The sequence below is a fragment of the Cynoglossus semilaevis genome, chromosome 4, assembly GCF_000523025.1.
Source record: "Cynoglossus semilaevis isolate Cse_v1.0 chromosome 4, Cse_v1.0, whole genome shotgun sequence".
Classification (NCBI taxonomy): domain Eukaryota; kingdom Metazoa; phylum Chordata; class Actinopteri; order Pleuronectiformes; family Cynoglossidae; genus Cynoglossus; species Cynoglossus semilaevis.
The window spans coordinates 5,608,724-5,634,551 of NC_024310.1; the positions used below are offsets into that span (position 1 = coordinate 5,608,724).

Below are 25,828 nucleotides of genomic sequence, written 5' to 3' on the forward strand. Positions count from 1 at the left end.
AATATTTTTATTATATTTTACTGTTAAAGACTGACCAAGTTGAGCATCATCTCTCGACAGCTCAAAAGATCTCTATTTGTGGATCGTGTTGACAACAAGGAAGATCACATTCTGGTCTACTTAGAGAAGGTGAGAGGGATCCACTCGGGACATCAGTGATTTATTGTTTTAAGTTTGAGTGTAATTTTTACTGTCCTTCTTTTTTTTCCCCACAGTTACCTAAAGATATTAGTATCTTCCACACACTTAATATCATACGTGAGCAGGCAGTGGAGAACCTGAAACCAGCTGTAGTTGCAGTCTATGACTACTACCAGCCACGTAAGTCTGAGCCTCACCCACCTCCACCTGAAAACATTTCCCAGAATCCAAGTTTGTTGTCAGCATTTAATCTGATTTTCTCTTCTTTGCAGAGGAACGGGCAGAGACTGAATACACCTTGAATTGTTATGTAATAATTAACACACTATATGTTTTTTCAGACATACACACACGTTTGTTCACCTTGTACAACACTTTGGTGACAGGTCCAGAAAACAGTCTTTATAAAAAGAGATAAAATATAGTGTAAAAAAGTTTTTTTAAATGTTTAATTTGGTAAAACATGAGATTTCACATTGGGACATTGTTTTATAACCAGATAAATACATCTTGTAGGCCTAGACTACTAGACTTTGGCAACATTTGTTTTGGTATTGTTTATATATATTTTTTCTCATAACATTAGGGCTAACTACTTTTTTCTGCTCAGCATTAATGCAGTAGACAAACCATGTTACCAGTTACCCTGCTGTTCAAGCAATCACTCATGATGTGTTAATGATGTTTTTGGTTTGTACTTTGCCTCTGATACGACCTTTACAAATCAATTTTGTTTCCCTATAAAACTCGCACGACTGTTTTGATTTGCCCCTTGGTTTTTAGTTCTTTATTTTTAATACTGATTGAAATTTCAAACATCAATTTTTAATTCAATTTTACTTTAGAATCCCTTTAACACTACATTAAACAAGCCAATAAAGCTAAATAAACAGTTTCTCTATACTGGGAGCCATCAACTAATTTTTTTTTTATCTTTTTTTTCAGCGTAAATGAGAGCTGCCAATCACCAGGATCTCACTGCTGCCTCTGAAGGACCTGCATTTAGAAAAAGACACATTTCTTACTGACCTAATGTCTATCTGATGCCATACTGGTTCAGTCTCTAACTATTGTTTTGTATGTGTATGGTGGAAATGGTGGAAAATAAAATACCCTTTAAATGTGGGTGTTTTCAGCAAATATCTTGATTTACAAATGGACAAAGTCCAGACTTTGTTTACTAAAAGATAATTCGTTAGACTGTCAGTGAAGAAATTGCCTGTTTGAACAACAAAATCGAACGACCAAAGTCCACACAGAACATCAAGTTTCCCCGATGGTCCAGTACTGCCCCCTTTGGTAGGTTTGTGAGGAGCGAAGCATTTCAAACAGCAAAGTCAACCAACGGCATACGTAGGTCATAGTAGAGATAATAGAACGAATAAAAATGATTACCATAATGTAGTTAATTTTGCAAAAGTTTATCAAACGGATAATTTAAAAACAGCTTTAATAAGCCCCAGCCATTAGGAAAGTCCTTCTGATGGACACGTAGCAGGACATTTAGGTGATGAATTGTAAGATACATAACATAAGGAAAACATAAGGAAAAATATGAAGGTTAACACAAACAAACAAGTTGATCAAAACAAAACAAACCAACAATAAAACTCAATTAAGTACGTCTTCTCTCGGTTTTTCTTTCTATAGCTGTTGGCAAGTAGCATCCACAGTGTGACATCATGGCTGCTTAAACCAACAGAACAGTCGTTTTATTTTTATTTTTATTTTTTTGAGAAGACTAAAAAAACAAGTAGAACAGTCCCATATTTATTTGAAAAATATGTACAACGCAATAAATGAATATTTTTCATTTTAAAAAATCAAGACTTTTGTGACGTCACTTCCGGGATGCGGATGGTGAGCAAAATGACAGCTGGTTGTTTTTATGAAAATTACAATTTTAAAGTAGACGTTGAAGGTACAGATGTTGACGTGTGGCTGTTTTGACAGTTCCTTATGTTGTTATATTACACATTGTTGTCATTGGTTGAGTCACTGAGTGTGTGTGTATGTCGTTGCTTTGTGTTGTTTCCTCTCTGCTACCATCGAGCCTCTGCTACCGCTGCTACTGATGATGATGATACAGTAATGTTGATGCTGAGGGTCACGCTCACTTAGGGTTTTCCACAACATAGCCTTTTTCTTTTTACCCTCTTTACCTTTGACATTTTTATCAGTAACGGGAGCTGTAATGGAAAGCGGGAGTCTTGTGTGTGCGGATTAGACAAACCCCACTCCAACGTGGAATAAGGAACTTCGTTTCACAGTAGTGTTTTCTGCAGTGTGCTCGTTTTATCAATCGTTATAGGTCGTGACGTGACCAGTGTTAGACTTTCACCTGATAAGCAAGGATCATACGTCAGTTCGGCGTGACTGTCATTAAAATCGGTACAAACAAAGTGAAGTCAATTGTCAACTTTTCTTGGCGTTTCAATGTACACGGTTGCCACGGCATGAGAAGAGACATGAACAAAAGGTACGCGTTTAAAAATAATATTTAGTATGCTTACGTCTTATAATCTGTCAAAAGTGTTAATGTCGAGTACTAGGAACACATTTTAACCCAATGTTCTCTTAGTTTGTACCGATTTAATGCACGGAAACGCCGATTTTTCTGAAGTCTTCAAGGGCAGTGGGCATGCAGTGCTACCAAATATATCTGTTGAAGTAAACAACACGACATACTTAGTTTGCCAGTTATTTTTGACGAATGAATGAATTATAACAACTTCGTGTTAAGATGCTCTATGTCAACTTTAACAAGAGTTTGATCGGTATTTTTGCTTTCAAAAAATACTGTTTACGATTCGTTTTTATGTAAATGTGGTACTATACACTTTATAAGCAATGGTTTTCAAACATTGATGTGTGCACCACTGGTGGAACTTAGGCACCCTCTAGTGGCACTCGGGGAAATAAAAAAGGTTGGGTTTTTTTTCCCAAAAACTGAAGAAAATGTAAATGGTCAGGACTGAAGGACTGTGTTTTCATTTTAATAGTAGTCGCCAGGACACTGTGATACTCTGGCAGTAGTGCCAGCAGTGTGTATTTGGGAATGAAATATGCATGATAGAAGGAAATATGCTGCACATAAATGTGCTATTTGTGTAAATGGACTGTAGTGCAAAGCACTCTGAGTGGTCATCAAGACAAGAAGACAAGAAAAGCACTGTATAGTGTTAAGTACAGACATCTCGCCATTTACTCTTGATTGAATTACTGCCATTGTTGTAAAGTACTTGTGTATAATTTCCTGTACGGTGTGTATACTGTATGTGTTTTTAAGACGGCCTGGCTGACTTAAGGAAATTCTGCCCTCCCCCCCCCGTCTTCTTACGTTACAAACACATTCAACAGAGCATCATCTGAAGATTAATCACTTTTATTCCACAGCACCATGTGGTAACTGCCTCTTCAGTCGTCCGTGTTCAGGGCAACACCAAACAAGTACTGACGACAAGTGACCGAAGAGGAGACAGCAGCAGCAGCAGCGTCAGCCAACTGAAGCAGCCACTGTGGAGTAAGAACCTTCTCACTGACCCATACTGCACAGGCGACACATGAGTGTAGTATGTATAGATTAAATATGAGGTATTGACAAAAGGTGTTGAATCAAAACGCCATTACAGCTCATTAATTAAATGAGCTGTAATGCTGCCATCTAGTGACTTTCACTTTCATATACAGCTGTTTATCACCCAAACTATTTTTAGGGCACACATCAATTGGCAAAGCCCAGCCCAGCCAGAATCATAAATTAGATTATTTTTTAAAAGCACTATTGGTGTTTTGGATCTGATCTGTAAAGATAATATTTACTGTATACCTAGCAGGAGAGATTACCATATAAAGTTAAAGATGGGATCAGAGGTTAACGTTTCCAACAATGCTGTGACAAAATACAATTCTTTTTAAATACATATAAACTGTTGCTTCACTGTTTTATTGTGAAACTACAAAAAGTTTTTTTCCCACATGACTGGAGCCTCAGTTTGGTTTCTCTGTCATCTCCTCATTACAGACGCAGGAGACAGACAGCGGTGTCAGTGGTCAAAACGAAGGAGACGTGTCTTCAGGTAGGAAACTGTCTCTCCGTCATTCACTGATTATCATTATTAAACATGTGTAACTGATCTCAGAGATGACAGCAGCTCACATACTGTACACGCTCGACATCATATCCACTGGTGTTACAGCTAGTGACGCAGGTCATTAGTGGAAAATAACAAATTGTTCTACTGCTTCACAAAAATTTACTGCAGCCATATCTGATATTGTAACGGGATACTTTAATTATTTTGTTGCAGAAATAACCACTCCATTATTTATGCTTCCCTGCAGCACACTCCACAGTCAGGCTCTGCCCACCAAGTGTTTTATGACTCACACAAGCACTCATAGTAGCCATAGTTTTAATTATGGCAGCTTAATTAGAGCTCAGGTTTATTAGTCTTTATTTATTTTAAGCCTGAAAATCAAATGTTTCTTCCTTTTGTCTCTCCTTTCAGTTCCCTGGTTGAAGCTGTTGTTTACGATGGCAGTTTATCACTGTCTCTGTGTCTCTTTCACACCAGCTGAGGTGGAGGCTGCTCAGCAGGACGACGCCATGGAGCCGCCGGCGGATAGATTTGGCCGTAGCTTTGTGGAGGTGATCAGTGAAAAGTACAGCCCAGAGAACTTCCCGTACCGCAGAGGGCCTGGTATGGGCGTGGTGGTGGTGCCCGCTGGCGGTCCTCAGGGTTCTCCTATGAAAGGTGAGCTGGAGAGGAGATAAAATTACAGTCTTAGAGAGCCCAGCTCACAAATGACAACCTCTATTTAGACAGTATTTGATTTTAGCTCTTAGCTTGTTCTTTATTTTAGCTATGGGACTTTGTATTTTCTGATTTGTTTCTAATATTTTTATGTTCTTGAGAACCCATGCATACATTTGAAAAGTAATTATTAAGTTTATTGTCCTACATCAAATATGTGTTTCTCCATTATTTATCTTGTTCTTATTTTCTACTTTAACCAAGATCGACTGAACATGCCCAGCATTCTGGTGTTGAACGGCTGTGGTATCAACAGAGCCGGAGACCAGGCGGAGATTGCTGCGTTCTGTGCGCATGTCATTGAGCTGGACTTGTCTCACAACAAGCTGCAGGACTGGCAGGAGGTGGAGATCTTCTTTGAGATTAATCTATTCTACTTTCATTAATTATTAAGAGAGATTTAAATGTCAGAACCCGAGATGGAATTTCTTTTTATGTGAAGTGTTTTTGTTTTGTCATTTAATGTAAAAACAAAAAAATAGTAGAACATCATGTAACCCTGTAGAGTGAGGAAAAGAAGTATCAGATGTCTGAACAGGTCCAAAACAGATGAGGTGAATTTACATTTGTCGAAGGTAATTGTCTACCTCTGCCCCCTAGTGGCTCCTTTAAGTTTGTCACAGTTAATCCCACATTATAACTTGTGATTTTTAAGAACATTTTTATGTGTTCTTAATTTCAGATCAGTAAAATTATATCCAGCATTCCTAACCTGGGGTTTCTGAACCTGAGCTCCAACCCACTGGCAGGAGCGACCTTGGAACCACATTGGGCTGAGCCTTTTTCTCGGGTCAGGCGTTTAGTCCTAAACAACACCCAAGTGTCCTGGGATACTGTGCTGCTGCTGACCCGAGAGATACCAGAGTAAGACAAACTCATGTTACGTCACTGCTGCTGAGACTGTGATTGGACGGTTTATTGTTTTTGCAGTGTATGTTTGTTCTGGAGTCCTGCAGAAACAGGCATCACTGCTTTAGGCCTGTATGTATGGTATTATGTTTAATAAGATCCTGCCTACTTTATTATGTGTCTTTCTGATGACCACTTTCTCCACCAGAGGGTGCTCTTCTTTTCTCTCCTCTCTTTCTCTCTGTACTTTACAGGTCTGTGCGACATCAAACCTCCAGCTGTTGCTGCAATTGTTATTATTCTTATTAAATAATTAGTTAATTATTCATCTCCTTTTGACATCCAAGATTACTTATAAAGTTTTTTTAACTGCATTTTAACAGTACTATATTTATGTACCGTATTTTTTTAAATATAATTTCACATGTTTGTTATTTTCACACTGACAACCACTAGAGGGCACTCCCTCTTGGCTGGTGCAATTTATAATCCAAAAAATATGGGGTATATATATATATACATATATATAATAAAAAATATTTTAAAAATGTAAATGTTTAAATTCAAATTTATATACATTTAATAAATTTTATTTAACAACAATAATCCATATCTGTTTTTATATTTGGTCTATGCAAATACAATAAAATGAACCAGACTTCTTTGAGTGAGCTGCTCACATGACGTCCTTGTTGACTCTGCTGTGTGTGCTGTCGTCCTGCAGCCTGGAGGAGTTGTTCCTGTGCCTTAATGAGTACAGTAGTGTGAGTGCCCCCACCGTGACCTGCCCCACCCTGCGCCTGCTTCACATCACGGACAACAGCCTTCAGGACTGGGCCGAGGTCCGCAAGTTTGGCTCAATGTTTCCCGGCCTGGACACTCTGGTCATGGCCAACAACAATCTGGGCACCATTCCGGACAGCAAAGACATTCTGCAGCGGCTCTTCCCAAACTTACGCAGCATTAACCTGAATAACTCAGGTCAGTCTGTCTGTAGGGGCTTTAATACCCCAGGGTTCTGTACTGGTAAGACAGGTTTTTTATTTTTTTGTGTCAAGATAAGATACAGTAGGATATAATTTTTTTAGGATTAGGGATATATGAGACTATCCTACAGAAAGTGTTCACGTCAGTGAAAATTTAGCAAATTGTATTTATAAAATCATAGCCAAAACTGTATGTACACTGGACCGAAACATCCCCTAAGAATTTGCTGCATTCTCCACCCTAATTTTTGTCTTCCTGAATTTTCATCTCTGTTTCACACGTCCACCACTCTACAGTATGTGCGACGTCTTCCTGTGTTTGTGGTCAGGTCTGAATCGATGGGAGGACATTGAGAAGCTGAACTTCTTCCCTAAGTTGGTGGAGGTGCGACTGCAGGGCATTCCTTTACTGGAGACCTACACCAACGTGGAGCGACGCAGCCTCATGATAGCACAGTGAGTCCGAGAAGTTAGAACTGCTCACCGTCGAAATAATAAATGATCTTTACTTTCACTAATAGTTCACATTATGGATATAATGAAAGTCTGAAAAATTCAAATATAGAAAGTGCTGAAATAACCAGCCTGGTTTCCATTATGTGACTGTGAATATACCGTATGGACTTTCTCTCCAGTCTTCCTGCCATCTCACTGCTTAACGGCAGCGTTGTGACCGACAGCGAGAGAGAAGACGCAGAAAGATTCTTCATCCGTTATCACGTAGAATTCCCGGAGAAGGAGCTTCCTTTCAGGTCCGCTGCAGACATGGTTACACGTGAAGTGTTGTTTTTTTTTTGTTTATATTCTCACCTTTCCATCTTGCCTCCACACAGATACCATTCTCTGGTTACCAAGTATGGAAAACTGGAACCACTCGCTGAGATCGACCTCCGACCTCGCTGGCGTGCACAGGTTGAGGTTCACTGTGAAGGAAAAGTGGAACAGGTGAGTTGGAACTGAAAGAGATGACCGTAGTTTTAGTGCAGAGAGGGTCAAGCAAAACACACTTTCATTATTTCATTTAAAATAATCTGTCCATCAGGAGGAGTTTTGAAGATGATGTGTCATCACTGTGGTTGATGACCTGTCTGGGTCACCTGTATATGCAGTACACTGACACAGTGATTTATATGTGGAAAAGTGAAGAGTCATAAATCTACAATAATACTATATTATAATATAATAATACAACAATATTATAAACAATATTATATTATATTATATTATATTATATTATATTATATTATACTTATATATTAAAATATATAATTTCACGTTTTCACACTGACAGCCGCTAGAGGGCACTGTTGCGATTTATACTCCAGAGCGACTTATAGTCCAGGAAATACATTATATTATATTATATTATATTATATTAATTGGAAAACTGCTTCCCTTCTAATACATTAGAGCTGGCCAAATCTAAATAGTTTCATCCAGGCCGCATCCAGCCCAGACACAACCTCATAGAGGTCCAATCTGTGTAGTCATGCAGTCAGTTGATCCCTGCAGGGACTGAAGAAATAGTGGTTTCTGTTGGCGTATTGTATAATCCAGGCCCAAAGTTGATGTGTTCAACTTGCAATGAGTGTGTTGACTTACGGAAAACACACTTATTCGATTTTTCCATGGATTAGCCACCAAAACAGAGTGGTCTAACTGACTTCAGTGGTTTAAAAAATCTGGCTGGACTAAATTTCTAATTGAATAGCGCTGCCTTAGAGCATAACGTGGCGCCACCACTAAATATTGTTTTGTGTAGAAAGGCTTTTGCTAGTGTGTAATTAAACGTAACTAAAGCAAGTGACCCAGTGTTATACACAAGTTCCACATGATTGTAGCATCCAAGAATGCTAAATGTTATGGTTAACAAAAACCTGAAAAATAAATTTAAAAAAACTCAGGAAAATATTTTACAGAGATAAAAACCAAATAATTCATTTTACAGAAGCCTTTTTAAATGTCTCTTGATTTGATCACTGCCAAACGGTGGATGGTTTTCATCTGCAGTATGACAATTGACGGTGTCTACTGTGTCTGCTAGGATTTATTTTAAGCAGAGGTTCCAGGTCACGCCACTAGACCCTGTCACAGTTCATTTATTTGGATTTCTGCAAAAAAAAAAATGACATTGCTATCACCAAAATGAAGCCGACTTCATTTAGAAGTGCTGAACTCCTAAAAGAAGTCGGCCTCGTTTTGGAGTTGAGCACTTAAACCTTGTTGTTTATTAATAAGCTGATAAGCTGCGTCTGAGCAGGGAGACACTTGAGGATGTTTATTATTCAGATTCAGTAATGGTAACAGCTACAGTAGACCAGTGTTTCCCAAACCTTTTGTTCTGGGGACCCATATTTTAAAAGTCACAAATCTTCGTGACCCAAGTCAATAGACATTATTCGTAAACTCCTGGGAAACATGATGCGAGACGACTCAAAAAAAAAAAATTCTTGCGACCCACCTGAGGGTTGCGACCCAGTCTTTGGGGAACAATGCAGTAGACCATTGTTGTGGTTCTCCAACAATTGGGAAGCAGTGGAGACAAACATTAACAACAACCTCGTACACACCAGTTACAATCTCATGTCATACTGATGAACGTTTCCCTGAATTTTAAATGTTAAAATCTTTAACCGCACCCGTTTGTGCCTGCCTCAGCTGACAATCCGTTTGGACCAGAATGTGGCTGCGCTGAAGAAGCAGCTGACCACTGTGGTCCAACTGTCCACCAATAGCATGAGGCTGTACTACATCGACAAGTGCACTGCCTTCGGGCCAGAAGAAATGAAGTACAACACACGTGCTCTCCACTCCTACAGCATCCAAGACGGCGATGAATTACTGGTGGTACCCAAGTCCAAATGAAGAGCCAGTGTCCAGCTGGTGGAGGAGAGTGACCCACTGAATGATTTAGTGACTGGTGGATTTATTGGATTATTTGTTAACTGGCTAACTAGCATTATTGGAAAATGTTTCTGGAACAGCATGATGGCCCCACAGGATGAAACTAATAGCGACGGTACAGAAGCGCCACTCAGAGGCCGTAGTTGGAACAGCAGCTGGTCTGGAGATTGTTTTTCTTTACTGCAGTTTTACCTGAAGTTTCTTCCGCTGGATTAGGAGCTCAATTCTATCTCACTGGAAAAACCAAGCAAAGTGACGTGCAGTCTCCTGGCAACTTCAGCTGCTCGGTCTCTCAGTACATGGCATGTACCATAACGCTGCCACCAACGATTCCCCACCGCCACTAGCTCGTCCACAAAATCTACACTTGTTTGTGGTGAGATGCTGCTGCTCCGCGAAGAAGAACTTTTGATTTCCTTTGCACTTCAACTAAAGGCACAAAATCACAGAGAGAAAGTAAAGTCTTTCCTGAAATGTTTGTGTTGATAGTCAGTGATATTTATGCCAGAACACAGTTTTGTCTTTGTTTCCCCCCAAAAACACCATCAAAAACTGTTGTCTGTTTTCTGTAACCTTACATAAAACAAAAGGGAAGTATTTTCAGTAATTTCAGTATTTTAAACAACCTAATTCCCTTCCATCAATTTTCTTTTTTATTCAAAATGCTCTTTGAAACAGTACTAGTCAAAATGCAAAAGGTTGTATTAGCTACTAGCTTGGACGTTAGACTAGAAATAGCATTGTTGCAAAGTAGCCAAATACACAAGTTACCCCAAAAAAATAAACCAAAACTCTTGGACCATCATAACCTACTGGCAGATGCTAAATATTTAGACGACTGTGGACTGGGGCTGTACGGACCCTCTGACTGGGGTTTTTCCTGGTAATAGAAATTAAGGAAAAATAATGAAGATACTTGAACATGTTTGTTGTACCTATTCAGTTTTCAGATTCCGCAGAGAGTTAGAGGCATGGGCTTAAATGAAGCCAATCTCTGTAAAATGAGGATTAAGGTGTTAAATGCTTGAGATGGTAATGCACCTCTGGAAACAAGACAGAGTCTGAGTGTAATCTGTATTAGCCTTGACAGGTGGAAGTATCGTATTGTATATAAGTTCTTGTGGTAAGTCATGCTGACATGACTGAATTTATGGCTTACACTGTCACTGATGTCATCGGTACCAGGCGTAGTGTCTGAGCCTTTGGTTCAGTGGTTTAAAGATCTGCCTTTTTCCCCCCCTTCTGCTGCTCTTGTCTCAGGCTGGGTCCCAGAGCGGTGGATGAGCTTGGGTTGCACGCAGTGTGAAAGTACCTCATATATGCAGACTTTAAAAAACGCCCATGTCATGTACATTTGGTCAAGTCACAATCATTTTAAGAGAGATATTAACTGAAGGATTTCACTGACAGCAGCTTTAGAGTCAGTTTTAAGAATTTTACTGTATCATTAAGAATTCATGACAAATAAAGGATAAATAATCAATTATTATTGTGAAGGGTTTTTTTTTCTTCATCAAGAGTTTCTTTGTATTAACTTTTTGCCGTTATCCAATATATCGATAAAGGCCTAGTATTATGTATTTATTTATCTAAATAGACCACTATATGAATATATATAATAATGCTGCCATCTAGTGATTTTCACTTTAATATACAGCTGTTTATCCCCAAAACTATTTTTAGGGCACACATCATTTGGCAAAACCCAGGCATTGTGTTATCGGGTTTTCATTATCGGAGAAAAAAAATATTGGTTGGCCGATATTATCGGACATCCCTTAACTTGACCACAGAATGTAGTCTGTGGCATGTTGTTGTCCTCCAATGATGATAATGGGACAATGATGATCCCTTTGAGCTGTTGGTCTCGAGAAAATGCCATTAAAACCCACGTACAAAGATTTATAACAGTTTCTATCCAAAAGCTTTTATCCTCGGTGAACCAAGAATGAAAATTAACTCTCATAGATATTAAAGTTTTATTGAGCAGTAAAAGATTATGTGGGATAATATTCTGCTGGTAGGTTTTTAAAACCTATTTTATGTGAGTACTTTGGTAATTGGTGCCTCGGTGGACAAGACAAATGTTGGCTCGTGGTTTAGGATGATAAAAATATATATGCAACTAAATATGCACTTGTAAAAAATGTAATTATCGCATTTCAGTCTATGGGCGCACGAGGATTTAAAAGAGGTTTTATTGAATAACAGTAAAAAAGGCTAAAAACAAATCTTTAAGGTATTAGTCACCAAAGGAGCTAATGAGTGAGTAGCCTTCCATTGCATTTGGAGTAAAACCACTCCTTGAACAGAAATTAGCCACACGTTGTGCATTGATACATTGTGTTGCGTCAGTCGGATCGGCTAGAAATCACGGTGGCTCAGCTGCTGAACGCAGTAGTGCAGCTCTCTTTCCAAGCTCAGAAGTCAGCAATCCTTCAGGGAGACATGCATTTTTAAAGGCAGAGCAGAAACTGCTTAGAATAGAAGACGCTTTCTGCTTGGCTGAGATCTGGAGTGGACAAAAAGTCTGGAAAATTCAGACTTTGTGTTTGTGTCATGATTTTTTTTACATCAAATCATCTTTTTGATGGGTGGGGGGGTTCACAATCCTTAATGCTTACAGGGAAGAAAATGTAGCATGGAATTAAAAGAAAAAAACTAAACTAAACTAACTAGTGATAGTATACCAGCTTTGGGGTTTTATTCAGACAATAGTAATTTACTAGCATTTCATTTAAAAATTAAAGGCTGAAATTAATTTACATAGAAGTAGCATAATATTTTTCCTTCCAAGCACTGTTACATAAAATTGATTTTTTTTTTTTTTTGGTTCTTACATTTGGAAAATATCTGTAAATACTCTGCCTGAGTCATTATCTGCCTCTACAAGTGAAGCACCAGATCTCAGAGGATCTCAAAATACTATTTGTTTGTTTGGTAATAAAATATGGATTTGATTTTTATTAATAAACTTCAGCAGGGTCTCATGTAGAGGACGGTTTTCCTCATACGTCACACCAATAAGACTAGTGTGATGTAATAACATCACTAATCAGCTGACTTTTCTGTACGTACCAGTGTGTTTTCTGTAGTATTGACCTTAGTATTGATTTTAAAAAAGCCCGTTTAAAATAGAAAATGGAACAGAGTGAGTCATCAGTACTTCTGTTAGTGGATGAAGAGAAAAGCTGCGTCAGAGAATGGTTATAAATGGATGTTGACTTTTCCCTGCTAACATCTAATCACAACAGTAACGTTCACAGACATGGCAAGGATCAGATTTGTATGAGATGAAGTAAAGTATTCAGTACTGTAGTATATGATCAGGATCGACAAATGCCTGTGCATGTATGTTAATGAACACAGGAATGAATAAGAGACAGGGGAAGGTAAGTATTAAAACAAGACTTATAACAGGGGAAGGTAAGTATTAAAACAAGATTTATATTTGACAATATTTATATTTTAAAAAAAAAAAGTTTTTATATAATTTAAACTGCTGGTGAAGAAGCATGAATAGATCAAAGATAAATGGATTTCAGATAAAAGACAGCCAGCAATAAAAGGATCCAAACCGTTAGAAGTAGGAGATAATTTGGGTGAAAAACACCGAGGTGGGCTGAAAATTACAAAGATGAGATAGCGAAAGGAGATAAGTCAAAGTGTCACAGTCAACTATCTAAAGCAAGAGAGGAGTGGGATCCAGGGGGTCGGAGTTTGTGTGTCACGGTTAATATGAGACTGAAGGGCAACCACAAGAGAGAAAGTTGAAGGTTTACAACACAGTATTAGAGGCTGGAGTAGTGCTGTGATATTGATAGTTGCCTGCTACTACTGTATACCGATGGTTACAGATTTGATTCTTCACAGTCCCTGAATTCCTGGTTGGGCACAGCAGCAAGGCATTCAGTGTAAAACCTCTGAAATCCCTGTGGAGATTCCTATTCTTAACTGAGGTCTGCTATGATACAGTATATGATTTTAGACCCAGTGGTAAAAGAAAGAAATATACAGTATCACTGAAAAAAGCTCACCTCAAGCGGTGGAGAAGATAAAGCTAAAGCAGCAAGGTTGATATGGTAAGACGTGAACTGTGGAAGGACGAAAACGGCTGAATAATGTCGTAAACACTACAGTATGTATTCGAATATATCGGTGCTGAGGCCTGATGCTTTGGTGTGCAATAGCGGGAGATGTTAATGTTTTCTTCATTTCTATGGTTCTCTCCATTGGTTGTCAGTATTTCTGCTACAGCTGAAGACCCACTGCTCCCAGCCGCCATGAAACCTCACTCAAATTCCCGGTAACCCACAGGAATGGGCTCTCCATGTTTTTCAATGAAGGACAGCTTTGGTGTTTACGCTATTCACCATGGCGACCGTGTGGGAGGTGGCCTCGGCTACTGAGGCTGCTGACGTCCCATACGACTCTGAGCCAATCACGGCCGTGCTCCTCGGCCCAACTGACGTCAGCGTTAAAGCCAAATGAACCGTTACTTGGCTGCTGAAAATCTACTACTGCAAGAGCAGAGAGGAGACATGGCTGGATTCCAGCGTGTCGTATAGAGCAGGTGTAGACCCTGCCGTTCTTGTGGCTGCAGTCTCTGCATTTACGTTTTTAAGTTAATTTTACGACAACGGGAGTCATGGTTTGAAAAAGGCAGCACGGAGAAGGCAGAAAGACTCTTCGTGGGGGCGTTTCTCAGCGCGTTTGGACCGGGACTGAGCTCGGACTGCAGGGTGAGTGAATGCAGTTACCTTACACCCCCCATCACTGCACTCTGTTCTGGACACACGTATGAGCTAAAAGTACCAGTACAACTCTGGCGTTATTTACAATATTTCAATGTTTTTCAAATTATGTGCGTCTTAACATCATCAATAATATTTTAGCCGTTATGTTCAGTCGCAAAGATATTCGGCATACACGTGAGTGCTGATTTAGCACTTTTCCTCAGTGTAAGAAATAAGACAGAAACAATATTAAATCAAAATGTGAAATGGATGAATATTACATTTCCCAAATCAGCCAAATTATTTGTCAAAATGTATCCTACATTAAACTATCGGGAATGGTTTGCCGTTATGTGGTGACAAATGTAGTGACTAATATGGCCATATTACACACTCACAGACTCTAGAGTGCGCTAAATGAATTAGCCTTAATTAAAAAGCGAGCTAATCGACTTTGACAAAGATGTTTTAAACGATATAGTGATTTGTGTAATTGGCGCCCCCTCCGTTCAATATACCGGTGGGCCGGTCGGTTATACATTTTTACTGGTTCAGTCAGTCTCTCCCTCCTTCGCGGTCGTTACTGGTCAGTTATCCTGCCCGTCGTTCCCCTGCTCGCAGTTGTTATCTAATCACCTATGTGACACAAGCAGGGAACAAGAAGCCGCATTAGCTTTTTGTAGCCACGCCTCCTCGTCGCCGCCATATTGGTAAAGTCAAAACTGAATTACAAAACGTTTAACAGTCGAAGGGAACTTACACAAGCTGTTACCCACAGAAAATAACAGATGATTAAAATGTATGTGTATATGCTGTAAATCAATTAGTGTAGTATAATAAAGTGGCATCTTTTTTTACAATCATGCCACAATATTAGTGGTGAAACATGAAGAAATACGTAATTTCAGTTAAATAAAAGAAATTACACTGAAGTTGGAAAGCATTTGTTAAACTTTTTTTTCTCTTTTTCCTTTGTCTGAAGTTGGAAAGCATTTGTTAAACTTGTTTTTCTCTTTTTCCTCTGACTTGACGACTTCTGTCAGCATTTACCTTACATGACTGTGGTCTCTTTAAGACTTACAACAAACAGAGTTTGCATTATTAAAAAACAAAAAACTATAGATAACTAAACAACTTCATGGTCACTACAACTGAAATTAAAATTGTAATTGATCACATTTTGTATGCAAGTTAATGTATTCTGTTATTCTTTCTCTTTTTAAAATTAGACTACTGCTTTGAACTGGATCAGTGTTTAAGTGTCAAGCACTATTTATTCTTACAGAACCAGGGTAAAAAAAGATAAAAGAAAAAGTAAATGAAAAAAACACAAAACTTCAAATTATTAAACTCATCATTTACAGTTGTATGAAAATAATAATATTTACATTAGATTGTACTCAACAAAAATCAAATTGAGAAGTTGAGATTCATAAAAGCATTTCTAAATTTAAAGAATGTCAATGTACTGTATATAATTTTAGAAAAGTTTTTTTTTTGTTTTTATTTGCATCTGTGAGGCCTGATGCCTTCTTTGCTGCTGGTAAATACTGCATTTACACTGTACAGGCAGTTCAATAAATGTCAGACCAAACAGAAACACATCTAAAGTAATGCACCACACACAGGCAGCAGCCTCTGTGCTAGCATCCTATCTTCTCAGTGTCATGTAATGCTACACCCCTCACAGAGAGCGTCCACACAGCAGTACGCTTGTTTTTTTTCCATTGTCCTGCAAACATCCCTCAACTGTTTGACTTTGGGAGCGAGAGTGAAACGATATGAAAATTACAGTACATTTGGTGAATTGTGACTAAAGAAGAATCATAATCAGCTTGTCCCTACAGTGGAGGTTTTCACCACCTATTTTTTCTTAGTTTCTAAGGCTAACTATTTTCTCCAGGAAAACCCTCTGGCCTGTCCTATTTAGGACACATGTGAATGGATCCCAGGTGATGGATGATCTTGGTGTGACACGATCCAGCTAATGTTTGGAGGAAGCTCCACTTGGTGAAACACATAATCTGATGTGTATAGACTGGATGCATTAGTGTTGTTCACACCATAAAAGTTTAATGTAAAAGGGATGTCGTTTGTCACACCGAGTGTATGGTGTTTTCTGTTGTCAGCTGCTTCTGTGCTGTGATTTTACCTACAGTAGATATGGACTCTAGGGATGCCCTTTCACATCAAATGAAAATATTTATACTCCTGTCAGTATCTGTTTGCAAAGAAATGGTATTGGAGGGAAACCTAGTGGAGACTAGAAACGTTAAGTTGGTGCAAATTCACCAACTTCTGAGTTGAAAACATCTTTATGTTTTATGACAAATTATGGAAGTTTATCGCTCTGAATCAACCACACTAACTTTTAATCTTCTGGCCAGAACTGCGTAACCTTTTCCACCCTAGCGCTGCATTTCTCATGAAAAGTATTTCATGCTTGTCCTTTAAAAGCTAAATGGAACACCGGCGGGTGTTGAGTGACCCGCAGAGGTCACAGGCGCCTGCTATATTTACCGGCTCTGTAACCTGATCTGTGGCATTCGGACTGGCTGTGCTCATACTATCCTCTCACACTTTGGGGCCACAGCCTCCTGAGCAGAACCCCATTGCGTTCTGTACTTTCTATCTGTTGGCCCAATCGCTTAGAACAACACGGGTGAGCCTCTTTATAAACCTAGCTAACCGCCACTCTACCTCCCTGTTATTTCTTCCAGGTACCTGCTTGTTAATTATATGTGCACGCTGACGGTTGTTTGCTTAGCTGTAAGTAAAACATTGGGGGAAGGAGGAGGATAGTGTTTCAGAAAGTTCTAGATTTTTGTAGAACAAGTGCGTGTGTTGCAATGAGCTTTTCAAATTAGGGCGTGACATCGGTTGATAAAGGAAATAGGCAAAAGAAGACAAAACACTGGATGAGACACATCAGGATTCATTTTCTTTAACCAGAATTTTTTTAAATAGTGTATTTATCAGATTTGTTAAAGAGGCACAGCTGAGAGGTACATCATCACTTTTTAATGGCTGTGGGTACTAGTGCCTTGGATGGTCACTTGGTGCTGGACATGTCTGCTGAAATGTCTCTGTTTGCTGTGAACACAAAACAGAGCAGGGAGACGCTGACTTCTCTTATCAGTGTGAATTTATAGATCGGTCGGCAAACTGATAGCCCACAGTTATAGCTGTCGCCTGAGAACTTTTCTCCATTTAGACTGTGTGATATCTGTGGGCCAGATACTGTACATTAAATCAACAATCTGTGGTTAAATGCCTTTGGGGTTTGTTAGAGTTTGTTATGTTATCTGAGTCCCTTATTTAATTTAAGATAATGATGACAATTATTATCGCGAGTAGACTTGTCCATGTTTTTTGTCTGTAAAATTAACTTCCTAAACTTTTCATTTGATTTTTTTTTCCTGTCATTTCTGCCACTGCACCAAAGGGTGGTACTACTCGCCTCCACCAGTCTTGACCTTTAATGAATTACTTTTTGTGCCCAATTGTTACTATGCAACAACAAACAAAGCTGGAAAGTATTCACAAGCAGTGAGAAGAGCTAATGAGCATTAGGTGAAATGACAAAAATCGAATAATAAAAATAAATATTTGACACAGCTTTTAGTTAGTAAAAAATGTCAATATAAAAATTCCTTTAATCAAAAAATGTCTAAAACATTTAAGAGTACAAACAAATAATACAAGATATGGCGACACATTTATGCTCAATAATAATAATATGTAATTAAATTATTATGTATATATATATTATATGTTCAGAACAACAACACTTACCTGCCTCATTTATATCCTGAACCCACCATCCTCGCTCAGTGTGCTTAAGAAATATGTTATTGTGAATTTCGACACTGTGTTTTTTCCTGCTTGGTTTTTAGTGGATCGGTGTGTTTCAGCAGGCGTCGTCAGTGCCACTCAGCCTGAACGCGTGTGTGAAGACTGTGGGCTAGCTGCAGTAGGATGAGCTGCCTCAGACCCACCACAGTGTGGAGGGACTGATCCACAGCGACACATACAGCAGGTAAGGTACTCCGAGAATAACCTCCATCAGTATTCAGACTCAACAACGTTGATAGGTGTACTGTGAACTTCAGTTCATTTACAAACACAGGTTCCTGAACATGTAGGCTGCTGGGATGTAGGTGGAGGAACATCATCTTAACATGCTGCAGTTTAAATAGATGTATTTGATCTTTTAGGGTTTGATGTTGGATGGATATATTTTTTTAGACTGATGACAATATGTTCACATTCCAGATTTGAGCTTGTATTTAGTTTATAATTTTAGAAAATTGTACCTGAATGAGGTCTGTTTACAGAGGTTGATCCAACACTAAGGAAAGTTTTCTCTTGTTTAAAACAGCATTTGTTGATGAGTGATGTTGGCTGGTTCCTGTGATGTTATTTGCTTGAGCAAATATTTACCCCAGTTTCACACATGGCTGATACATTGTGCAGGATAGTGAATTTTACATGTAGAAAACCACTGACCATGGTGCTATTGTCCATTAAAAGTCAGAAGCTTTTACATCAGCTGTTGGTTTGGTCAGCTGATCCTAGTGTTATATAACATGAACTAAAGTACTAGCATACTCTACACACACATACAGTATGTACTAGAATGTATTAGTATGTGTGTGTCTGTAGAGTATAATCCATATGTTAGAAAGGACAGTTATTACACAGAGTTGATGAGCTTACAGGAGCAGCTGTGGTTAAACCTGACTGTGGATGATAATAGTTGAGTTAGAGCTTTGGGAGAAAGAACAGTGAACGCCTGCCATCAGCAGAAGGTGAACCATAAATACTTTAATAGGAATGGATGATGGCCATTTTCAAACTAAAACCTGCTTTTCTCCATGACCCGCCCCACTCCCCCCAAACGGTGTCAGTTATACCCACATACTTTGATTTACATACCTGACATGGCTATGGACTACATTTACCATAGGAGTGTGATTCTAGGACCGTTGTGGCGAATGTTGTCGGCCGCTGCTCCACAGTCCATTACCAAGCTGCTGAGATTTTTTAGCATCTGTACCAGCTAGGGGTGTAAGAACATGCAGATATTCATGGCGTTGCTTCATTTTATTTTGCCTTTACTTTTTCTAGATCCCTCTGTTCCAATTTTATTTACCTGATTTCAAGCATGTAAAAGGCGTTGTGTTTCCTATGGTGACAGCTTTTCTACAATTAAGTTGTTTTTTTAAAAAAAAAAAACTTAATATATCATAGTGCCTATAGTATCGTGATACGTATCATATCGCCAGATTCTTTAAAAAAAATGTTTTCCCTAGTACCAGCAGAAATATTCTTTCACATAATCTTTCACACAGGTGTTGAAAGAAAAACAAATGTTCAAAGAATCCATTTCCACAATCTTTCACACAGGTGTTGAAAGAAAAAATGTTCAAAGAATCCATTTCCACGAGCTCTACTTTGGTTTGATTTTTGCCCCTGTCGGCGTCACTCAGTGAAATGAAAGAGATGGATGTGTGTTTCATATCTTAAATGTGTCTGATGGAGGAGACGATTACCTCCGTGAGTAAAGAATTACAGCAGCCAGCTGCATTAGCCAGGGTATTAATCAGATGCACTTCTCTCTGCTGCCATTCCAGCCTCTCGCGTGAGTCACCAACAGTTGGTGGTGATGATGAATGCTAATTGGTTCCTCCTCACCGGCTTTTCACACTTCACGTTTTAATAAAACCTGCCTTTGTGCAGAACAACTCTGATGGGGATAATGACTGTGAATGTCCTTGAAGTAAGCATTTAAGTTTAAGAAAAGCTCAGTTTGCTCAGTTGCAAACTTTAAATAAAGCCCCTGTGAGCTGGAGTAATAGAAATAGTCAGATTCCATTCTCAAGGTTAAAAATAAAGGGTTTTATTTTAAATGTATGTGGCATTGATTATGTCATGCATTTCATAGGCATTTGGATTTCTATTCTCACAGTTGCTGCAGATTTGCATATATGGAAATATTATGTATTTCAATTCTGGCTGTGTTTTCTAAATATTCAGAAATCATTTGAAATGAAGACATTTTCTGTAAGTCCATGCCAGTCTTAATGGCAGTTCTCTGAACATAATTGTGAAAAGTGTAACTTGTGTTTTTACTGCCCCCCACCCCTCCCCCTCGTGTGCCTTGTTCTGCATCACTAGGCTTTAACAAGTGGCTAATGGAATTATTGCTGTCTACAAGCTCAACTTACACTGCTGCTGTCTCCAAATTGCTCACCAATTATTGGACCATTTGTGGTACACCTCAAGATAGTGGTGTCTATGTTGGATCTCAGCCATCCAGGTCATAAGAAGTTAATAAGTAGGCGAGCAAGCCATTGCTCCATCGTCAGGGACTGGTTGTTTGTGACTGCAAGGAATGACCAATTCAGCCATGCTGTGTAAAGTCTTCAACCTCCTGGAGTTACACTGCGTTTGACACGTGTGTCCTAGAGCTTGATTTGAACTTCAACTTTTTTTATGTTTTCATCAATATGGTGTTCCAAACCCAATGGGTTTCTGCCATCTGACTTGCTGATTAGAACTTCAATGGATGTAGATATCAGAATAATCAACTAAATTACTATGCTGTGCTAACTCACAAACAAATGTATTAATTTTTAATTAAGTTGGCTAACTTTGTGAGAAAGAAGTAGTTCTGACCGTTGCGCGACAGAAAAAGTCTTCGGGTTTAAGTTTTATTCTGCTCAGCAACTGGTGGTCAGGCAGAAGGAGGGGGACGGAGGCGTCAGTGTGGCCGTCAGAGGCTTCATCCTTTTCTTATCTGCTCACATTTCAGTGTAGTATATATAGCTGCCTGTAAGGCAAAGCCAAACTGGGCACCGTCGCTGGACCTTTATGACCACCCTTCTTTGATTCACCATGGAAGCAGCACTCTGTCCACACTCTTAGATTCATTTCCTGGTGGTAAGTGTTTATTATTGCCGTTTTGTTTTTTTCTCTGTCCTGTTACAGACAATCACAGCTGTTTACTATGACGGACGGAAGCTCCAACGATTTCTTACTATAGAGGAGGACACAAAATACTGCGCCCTGATTCTTTGAACGTGCTATCCTTTTAAACAGGATTTTGCAGCACTTATGGTTAGGGCAAAAGGCATTTTTAAAGTCTTACTAAACTGACACTAATTCATGACATTTTTGTTTTTAATATTTATAAAAAGACAATGTCTTCTTGCTCTCTCAACATTTGCTCAGGCTGATGAATTTTATCTTTTCAGTCCTCTGAGAATTTGTGAGTAAATATGCATTATAGTGTTCCTCCACACGGACGTAGATGCCCTGACTCCAAATGACCAGAGGGCCTCCATGCTGGTGTTACGTTCCGGCCACGTCACCCTCGGCGTGGCATCTGTGGCATCCGTGCGTCATTGCTGCACACGCTCTTCAAGTGCACTTTAGATCAGCTCTAGTCTCTAACAGCCCTATAGAGAGCAGAGCAGGATAATATGAAATGAAAAGATCTGACTCACTGACTGGAATGATGCATTGACAACAGATGCACTTCGGCATTCTGTCTGAAACAACCCTGACACTTATGTTGGAAAAAAAAACGAGTCGGCATTCTGTCTGAAACAACCCTGACATTTATGTTGGGAAAAAACAGCCTTTTTTATATATACAGTATTTTTTGACTCATTTATTAAAATTTTCAACACTGTTATTTTTTTTAATTTTATTTTAAGAGCACCATTCAGGATTCTTAATGACATATCACTGCTAAAACGATGTTTGATGTCAGTTTTGTTGACAAAAAAAGATCATACTAATCCTAGAAATAGGCTCAAAATATTAGTACAAATGCTAACAAACAAGGCCCTTTTTTTAAAAAAAAAGACACAGGCAAATGTATTGCGACTGTTTTGAGAGACAGCGACGTAGATCAGTATCCTTTAGTCGTTTCTAACTGTCGTTGCCCCAAACTGAGGTCATAGTTGTTGTCAAAGTAGGGTTCCCTTGGCTTTGATGTTTGGACACGTCCATTCTTTACTCCAGTGATAATTGCTTGAGGTAGCTTCCTGCTCTCTGACATCTGAACTTTGAACCAGGAGCAACATCCAGGTAAACTCAACTCAGTTCAAATTAAATCAGATATAAAGTGTAGCTGTGGATTAGTCATGATTAATCAAGATAAATCAACATTCCTATCCTGACAAATAGTTTCCTACAGATGGTAGATTTTAGTCATTACTGTGGATCTTGACAGTGACTTTTAGTTAAAAAAAAATCAAGTGAAGCTAAATGTGTTCTCAACAATATTAATATTGTGTCAGTCAACATGTCAGCAGTGAGTTACGGCTTTTTTTCCCCATAGGGTGTTTAAATGACGATACCGATTCATATTATACCAGTACAATAACTCTATCTGTTAGTTAAAAATATTTCCAAGGACTAGTTTTGATTCGTAGGGTTCAGAATAGTACAAGCAGATTGACAGATTTCTCCTTAGCATCATTAAAAAGACATTCTTTGACATGTATTCACCTGGTGAAGGATGTGTGCAGCTGATATACAGTATTAGCCTTGGTTTGCTTCTTAAACTGGATGCCGGGTCTTGTGTTAATGACAAGGGTTAGAGGGGCAGAAGTTTTGAGAAGAAGTGGTCGACCATTTAGTAGGTGACGTATTTATGGAAGGCTTTGTACGTGAGGAGAAAGAATGTGATCTGTTGTGGGCCAGGAGCCAATGGAGATTTTGGAGGACGGAGAAAATGTGATCTAGTTGTTATTTCAAGACGTTAAAAACTAATTTCCAGTGACATCCTTGGCAAAGTGAGACCCTAATATGATGCAGTACACATCCCAAACATGGTTTTAGAACATTCAAATGTGGAGTTTTCCAAAAACAACTCCACATTTTAAATCCAGGGAATGAAAGTGATATTGCTAATACGGTTTAATCTTGTTTTCCTGAGACCTGCGCACCATGTGAAACCTCATCTCTTAAAGCCTCTGCCAAGAAAGGGCCTGCAGTCAGCTGCTGTCTTCCCCAGCACTCACTCTGCAGTCACCGCTAACGTTACCCTCCAATCTCATATTAGTAGAAGTTGGACGAACAAACAAAAGCTCCTTCATAGCAGTGGAATGTTGTATTTCTACACTACCACCGTCTCCCCTGTCCCCATCATTGTCCAGCAACACAGTGGCTGACCGGGTTTTATAGTTGTGTTTTGTTCTGTGCTGTAAGGGAAATAAAAACCATTATTAGACACAGTCACACACATTAAATTTGTTTTGTGTTCCAGGTTCATGTTTCGTTTTAAAGCAAATGCAGCTCGTTGCCATGGAAGCCATGGTAACTGCTAGTTAGCACATCAGCAGAGGCTGGAAATGCAGAGTGGCCAGCAGCGTTTGTGAGAGTGTGCGTTGCATTCTTGTGCTTGTTTGTTGTTTCCGTAGAGACACTCTGCCTCTCAGAAGTGAAATCCATAGTTTGCTGTCACCTAATAAATCATGTGTGTCCGTGTTGTGTTGCGTCTCTCCCAAGAGTGTGACTTTGTTGTTTGTACCTCACCCTCAGCAGCTCGCCTGAGCTTCTCAGGTGCAATACGTATATGGGGCAGGGTAGGTGCAGTTCAGTCCAGGCCAACGAGTTCAAAGAAACGCACTAGTGTACTGTTGACATCTGAGAGGTGAAGCAAGACATGGTGCAGACCCCGAAATACACAGCAGCGTATCAGAGAGCTGTATTTGATTAACATTATGTCATATATCTATATCTAAATATATCAGTAGAATCTGGTTATTACAGGTTAGTATGGTTTATTATAGATTTGGAGTATTCTTTTTTTAATCCCAATCATGACCTTTTAAATAATATAAACAGGTTAGTATGGTTTATTATAGATTTTCAGAATTTGGTGCTTCTTTTTTTTATCCCAATCATGACCTTTGGAATTATCTATTATTATAATATGTTTTTTCATAGAATAAAACCTGAAACTATACAATAATATAATAAAATCATAATTAAAATGTTTACTGGGTTTAATACTGAATAAATCAGACAAATGACTTGTCTTTTTCATGGGTTGTTCTTCTTTGGTTAGATTTAGACTGCTGTTGTCTTCTGTGGGCTGTTGTGAAACAGTTGAACAAAGCAATGAGATTATTTTAGGCCCAGAATTCTTTTAAATGACCTATGGTAGCACTCTTTGCTCTTTGGAAAAACTAGTGTATTTATAAACAAGTTAATATAAAATATTTAAAACAGCACATTTTAAGCTTTTATAACTAATTACTGAAACTGCTAAAAAGGGAAAAAAAACACAAAGTTAACCCCAGTCCACAGCAAAACATTAACCATCCACTCAAGGTTGTAGCCACACTGACTTCACACTGTTGTCCACACCAGGATTCACCAGTGAGGGTCGCTATAATGCAAGAATCCGCTGACCAAGACTTTAAACGTTAGGAACAGCTGAAGGTAACTGAAGTGCAGCTTCATGTTCTTAAAGAGAGATGATTTTATTATTGAGTTTGTTTTCTGTCAGGTCAGGCTGCTCTCTTTCTGGATCTGATAATCAGTTGAGGTGATGGAGGAGACAGTAAATCCCATTCCAGGCTCTGTCCGTGTTTTGCTGTTGCCATGTGCGCCACAGTGCCAAAAACAAAAATAACCAACCAAACACCACGGCTGCCAAGTTGTGGAATTAAAACTGGTGCATTTACAGATCCTGTGTTTTGCCTGCTGATGTGAAGTGAGACCAGATCCTTGGCCGACTTCCTCTGCCTGGTTTAGCTGTACTCATCTCAACATAAAGATCACAATCACCTGGTGTAACTCGGTGTGGTTTGGCCAACAGTCTGTGTGTTTGCTTGTCTCCATCACACTGTCTGTCTGCTACTGCAGATCCATATGTTGAATTATTGAGAAGCCTGTGGTCATGGGAGTGAGCGAGAGAGAGGGAGAGAGGGAGAGAGAGAACCAGGGAGAGAGAGGCAGTGATAAAAGAAACAGGAGCCTCCCCTACTGAACACCGCACGGATCAGCAACACCAGATACTTTTATTTATTTAAACAGAGCCATATATGTGAACCAGAGCATCTCTGGGACATGCTGTGCTGCATTCACTGTCTTTCAGTACCACGGGGCAAGATCTTGTTCTTTCACCGGTGGCTCAGCAGATAATCGGCCTCCATCTCACCCTGTTCTATTCTTTGTTGTGTCCACTGAGCCACCAACCGTCTTCGTGTCCTCCTTCACGGTGTCCATTTGTCTTCTCTGTGGCTGTTTTCTTTTCTTCCGGCCTGGCAGCTCTATATCCCAGGTCCTTTGTTGAACATGTCCTCTGTCTCTTATGTCCACTATCTCCCCGGACCACCTGGACTTCCCTTAGATGTAACATGGGAATCAC

At 39.2% G+C, this 25,828-nt stretch overlaps 3 protein-coding genes across 11 annotated transcripts in view; all 3 read left to right on the forward strand.

Moving 5' to 3' along the window:
- The window catches only part of LOC103377790 (alpha-2-macroglobulin-like), a 14,389-nt gene extending 13,123 nt beyond the window's left edge, over positions 1–1,266 (forward strand). The window contains 4 exon segments of the mRNA XM_008308745.2: positions 61–129; positions 216–321; positions 414–451; positions 1,087–1,266. Coding sequence (XP_008306967.1) covers positions 61–129; positions 216–321; positions 414–451; positions 1,087–1,095 — 222 coding nt within the window. The 3' untranslated portion in view covers positions 1,096–1,266.
- A 149-nt stretch (positions 1,267–1,415) lies between these two features.
- Positions 1,416–11,183, forward strand: tbcela (tubulin folding cofactor E-like a). 3 transcript variants are annotated; one of them, XM_008308740.3, is made up of 11 exons: positions 1,416–2,620; positions 3,538–3,664; positions 4,166–4,220; positions 4,653–4,898; positions 5,163–5,302; positions 5,641–5,822; positions 6,532–6,788; positions 7,123–7,249; positions 7,429–7,545; positions 7,627–7,738; positions 9,452–11,183. In XM_008308740.3, the coding sequence occupies exons 4-11, from the start codon at positions 4,679–4,681 to the stop codon at positions 9,656–9,658; spliced, it is 1,362 nt and encodes a 453-aa protein (XP_008306962.1). In that variant the 5' UTR covers positions 1,416–2,620; positions 3,538–3,664; positions 4,166–4,220; positions 4,653–4,678; the 3' UTR covers positions 9,659–11,183. The 3 variants fall into 3 exon arrangements, with proteins under 3 accessions (XP_008306962.1, XP_008306966.1, XP_024910582.1); XM_008308744.3 differs by having other exon boundaries at positions 4,719–4,898; XM_025054814.1 differs by lacking the exons at positions 1,416–2,620; positions 3,538–3,664; positions 4,166–4,220 and adding an exon at positions 5,464–5,533 and having other exon boundaries at positions 4,757–4,898.
- A 2,101-nt stretch (positions 11,184–13,284) lies between these two features.
- LOC103377788 (ubiquitin carboxyl-terminal hydrolase 2) overlaps positions 13,285–25,828 on the forward strand; it is a 35,995-nt gene continuing 23,451 nt past the window's right edge. For 2 of the 7 annotated variants that reach the window (XM_017032144.2, XM_008308737.3), the window contains exons 1-2: positions 13,286–14,439; positions 18,351–18,472. The gene's annotated coding sequence lies outside the window, so the exon portion shown is untranslated. Of the gene's footprint in view, positions 14,440–18,329; positions 18,473–21,137; positions 21,379–22,483; positions 22,534–25,828 lie in introns of those variants that run through there. The other 5 variants (XM_025054857.1, XM_008308736.3, XM_017032146.2 and 2 more) reach the window with 5 other exon arrangements.

Bases quoted from the DNA above. Each gene is read 5' to 3' on its own strand.
- tbcela (XM_008308740.3), top strand. From the start codon at position 4,679: ATGGCAGTTTATCACTGTCTCTGTGTCTCTTTCACACCAGCTGAGGTG. The intron at 5,303-5,640 runs GTGGAGATCTTC...TCTTAATTTCAG, and splicing joins AGCTGCAGGACTGGCAGGAG to ATCAGTAAAATTATATCCAG. The intron at 7,250-7,428 runs GTGAGTCCGAGA...CTTTCTCTCCAG, and splicing joins CGCAGCCTCATGATAGCACA to TCTTCCTGCCATCTCACTGC.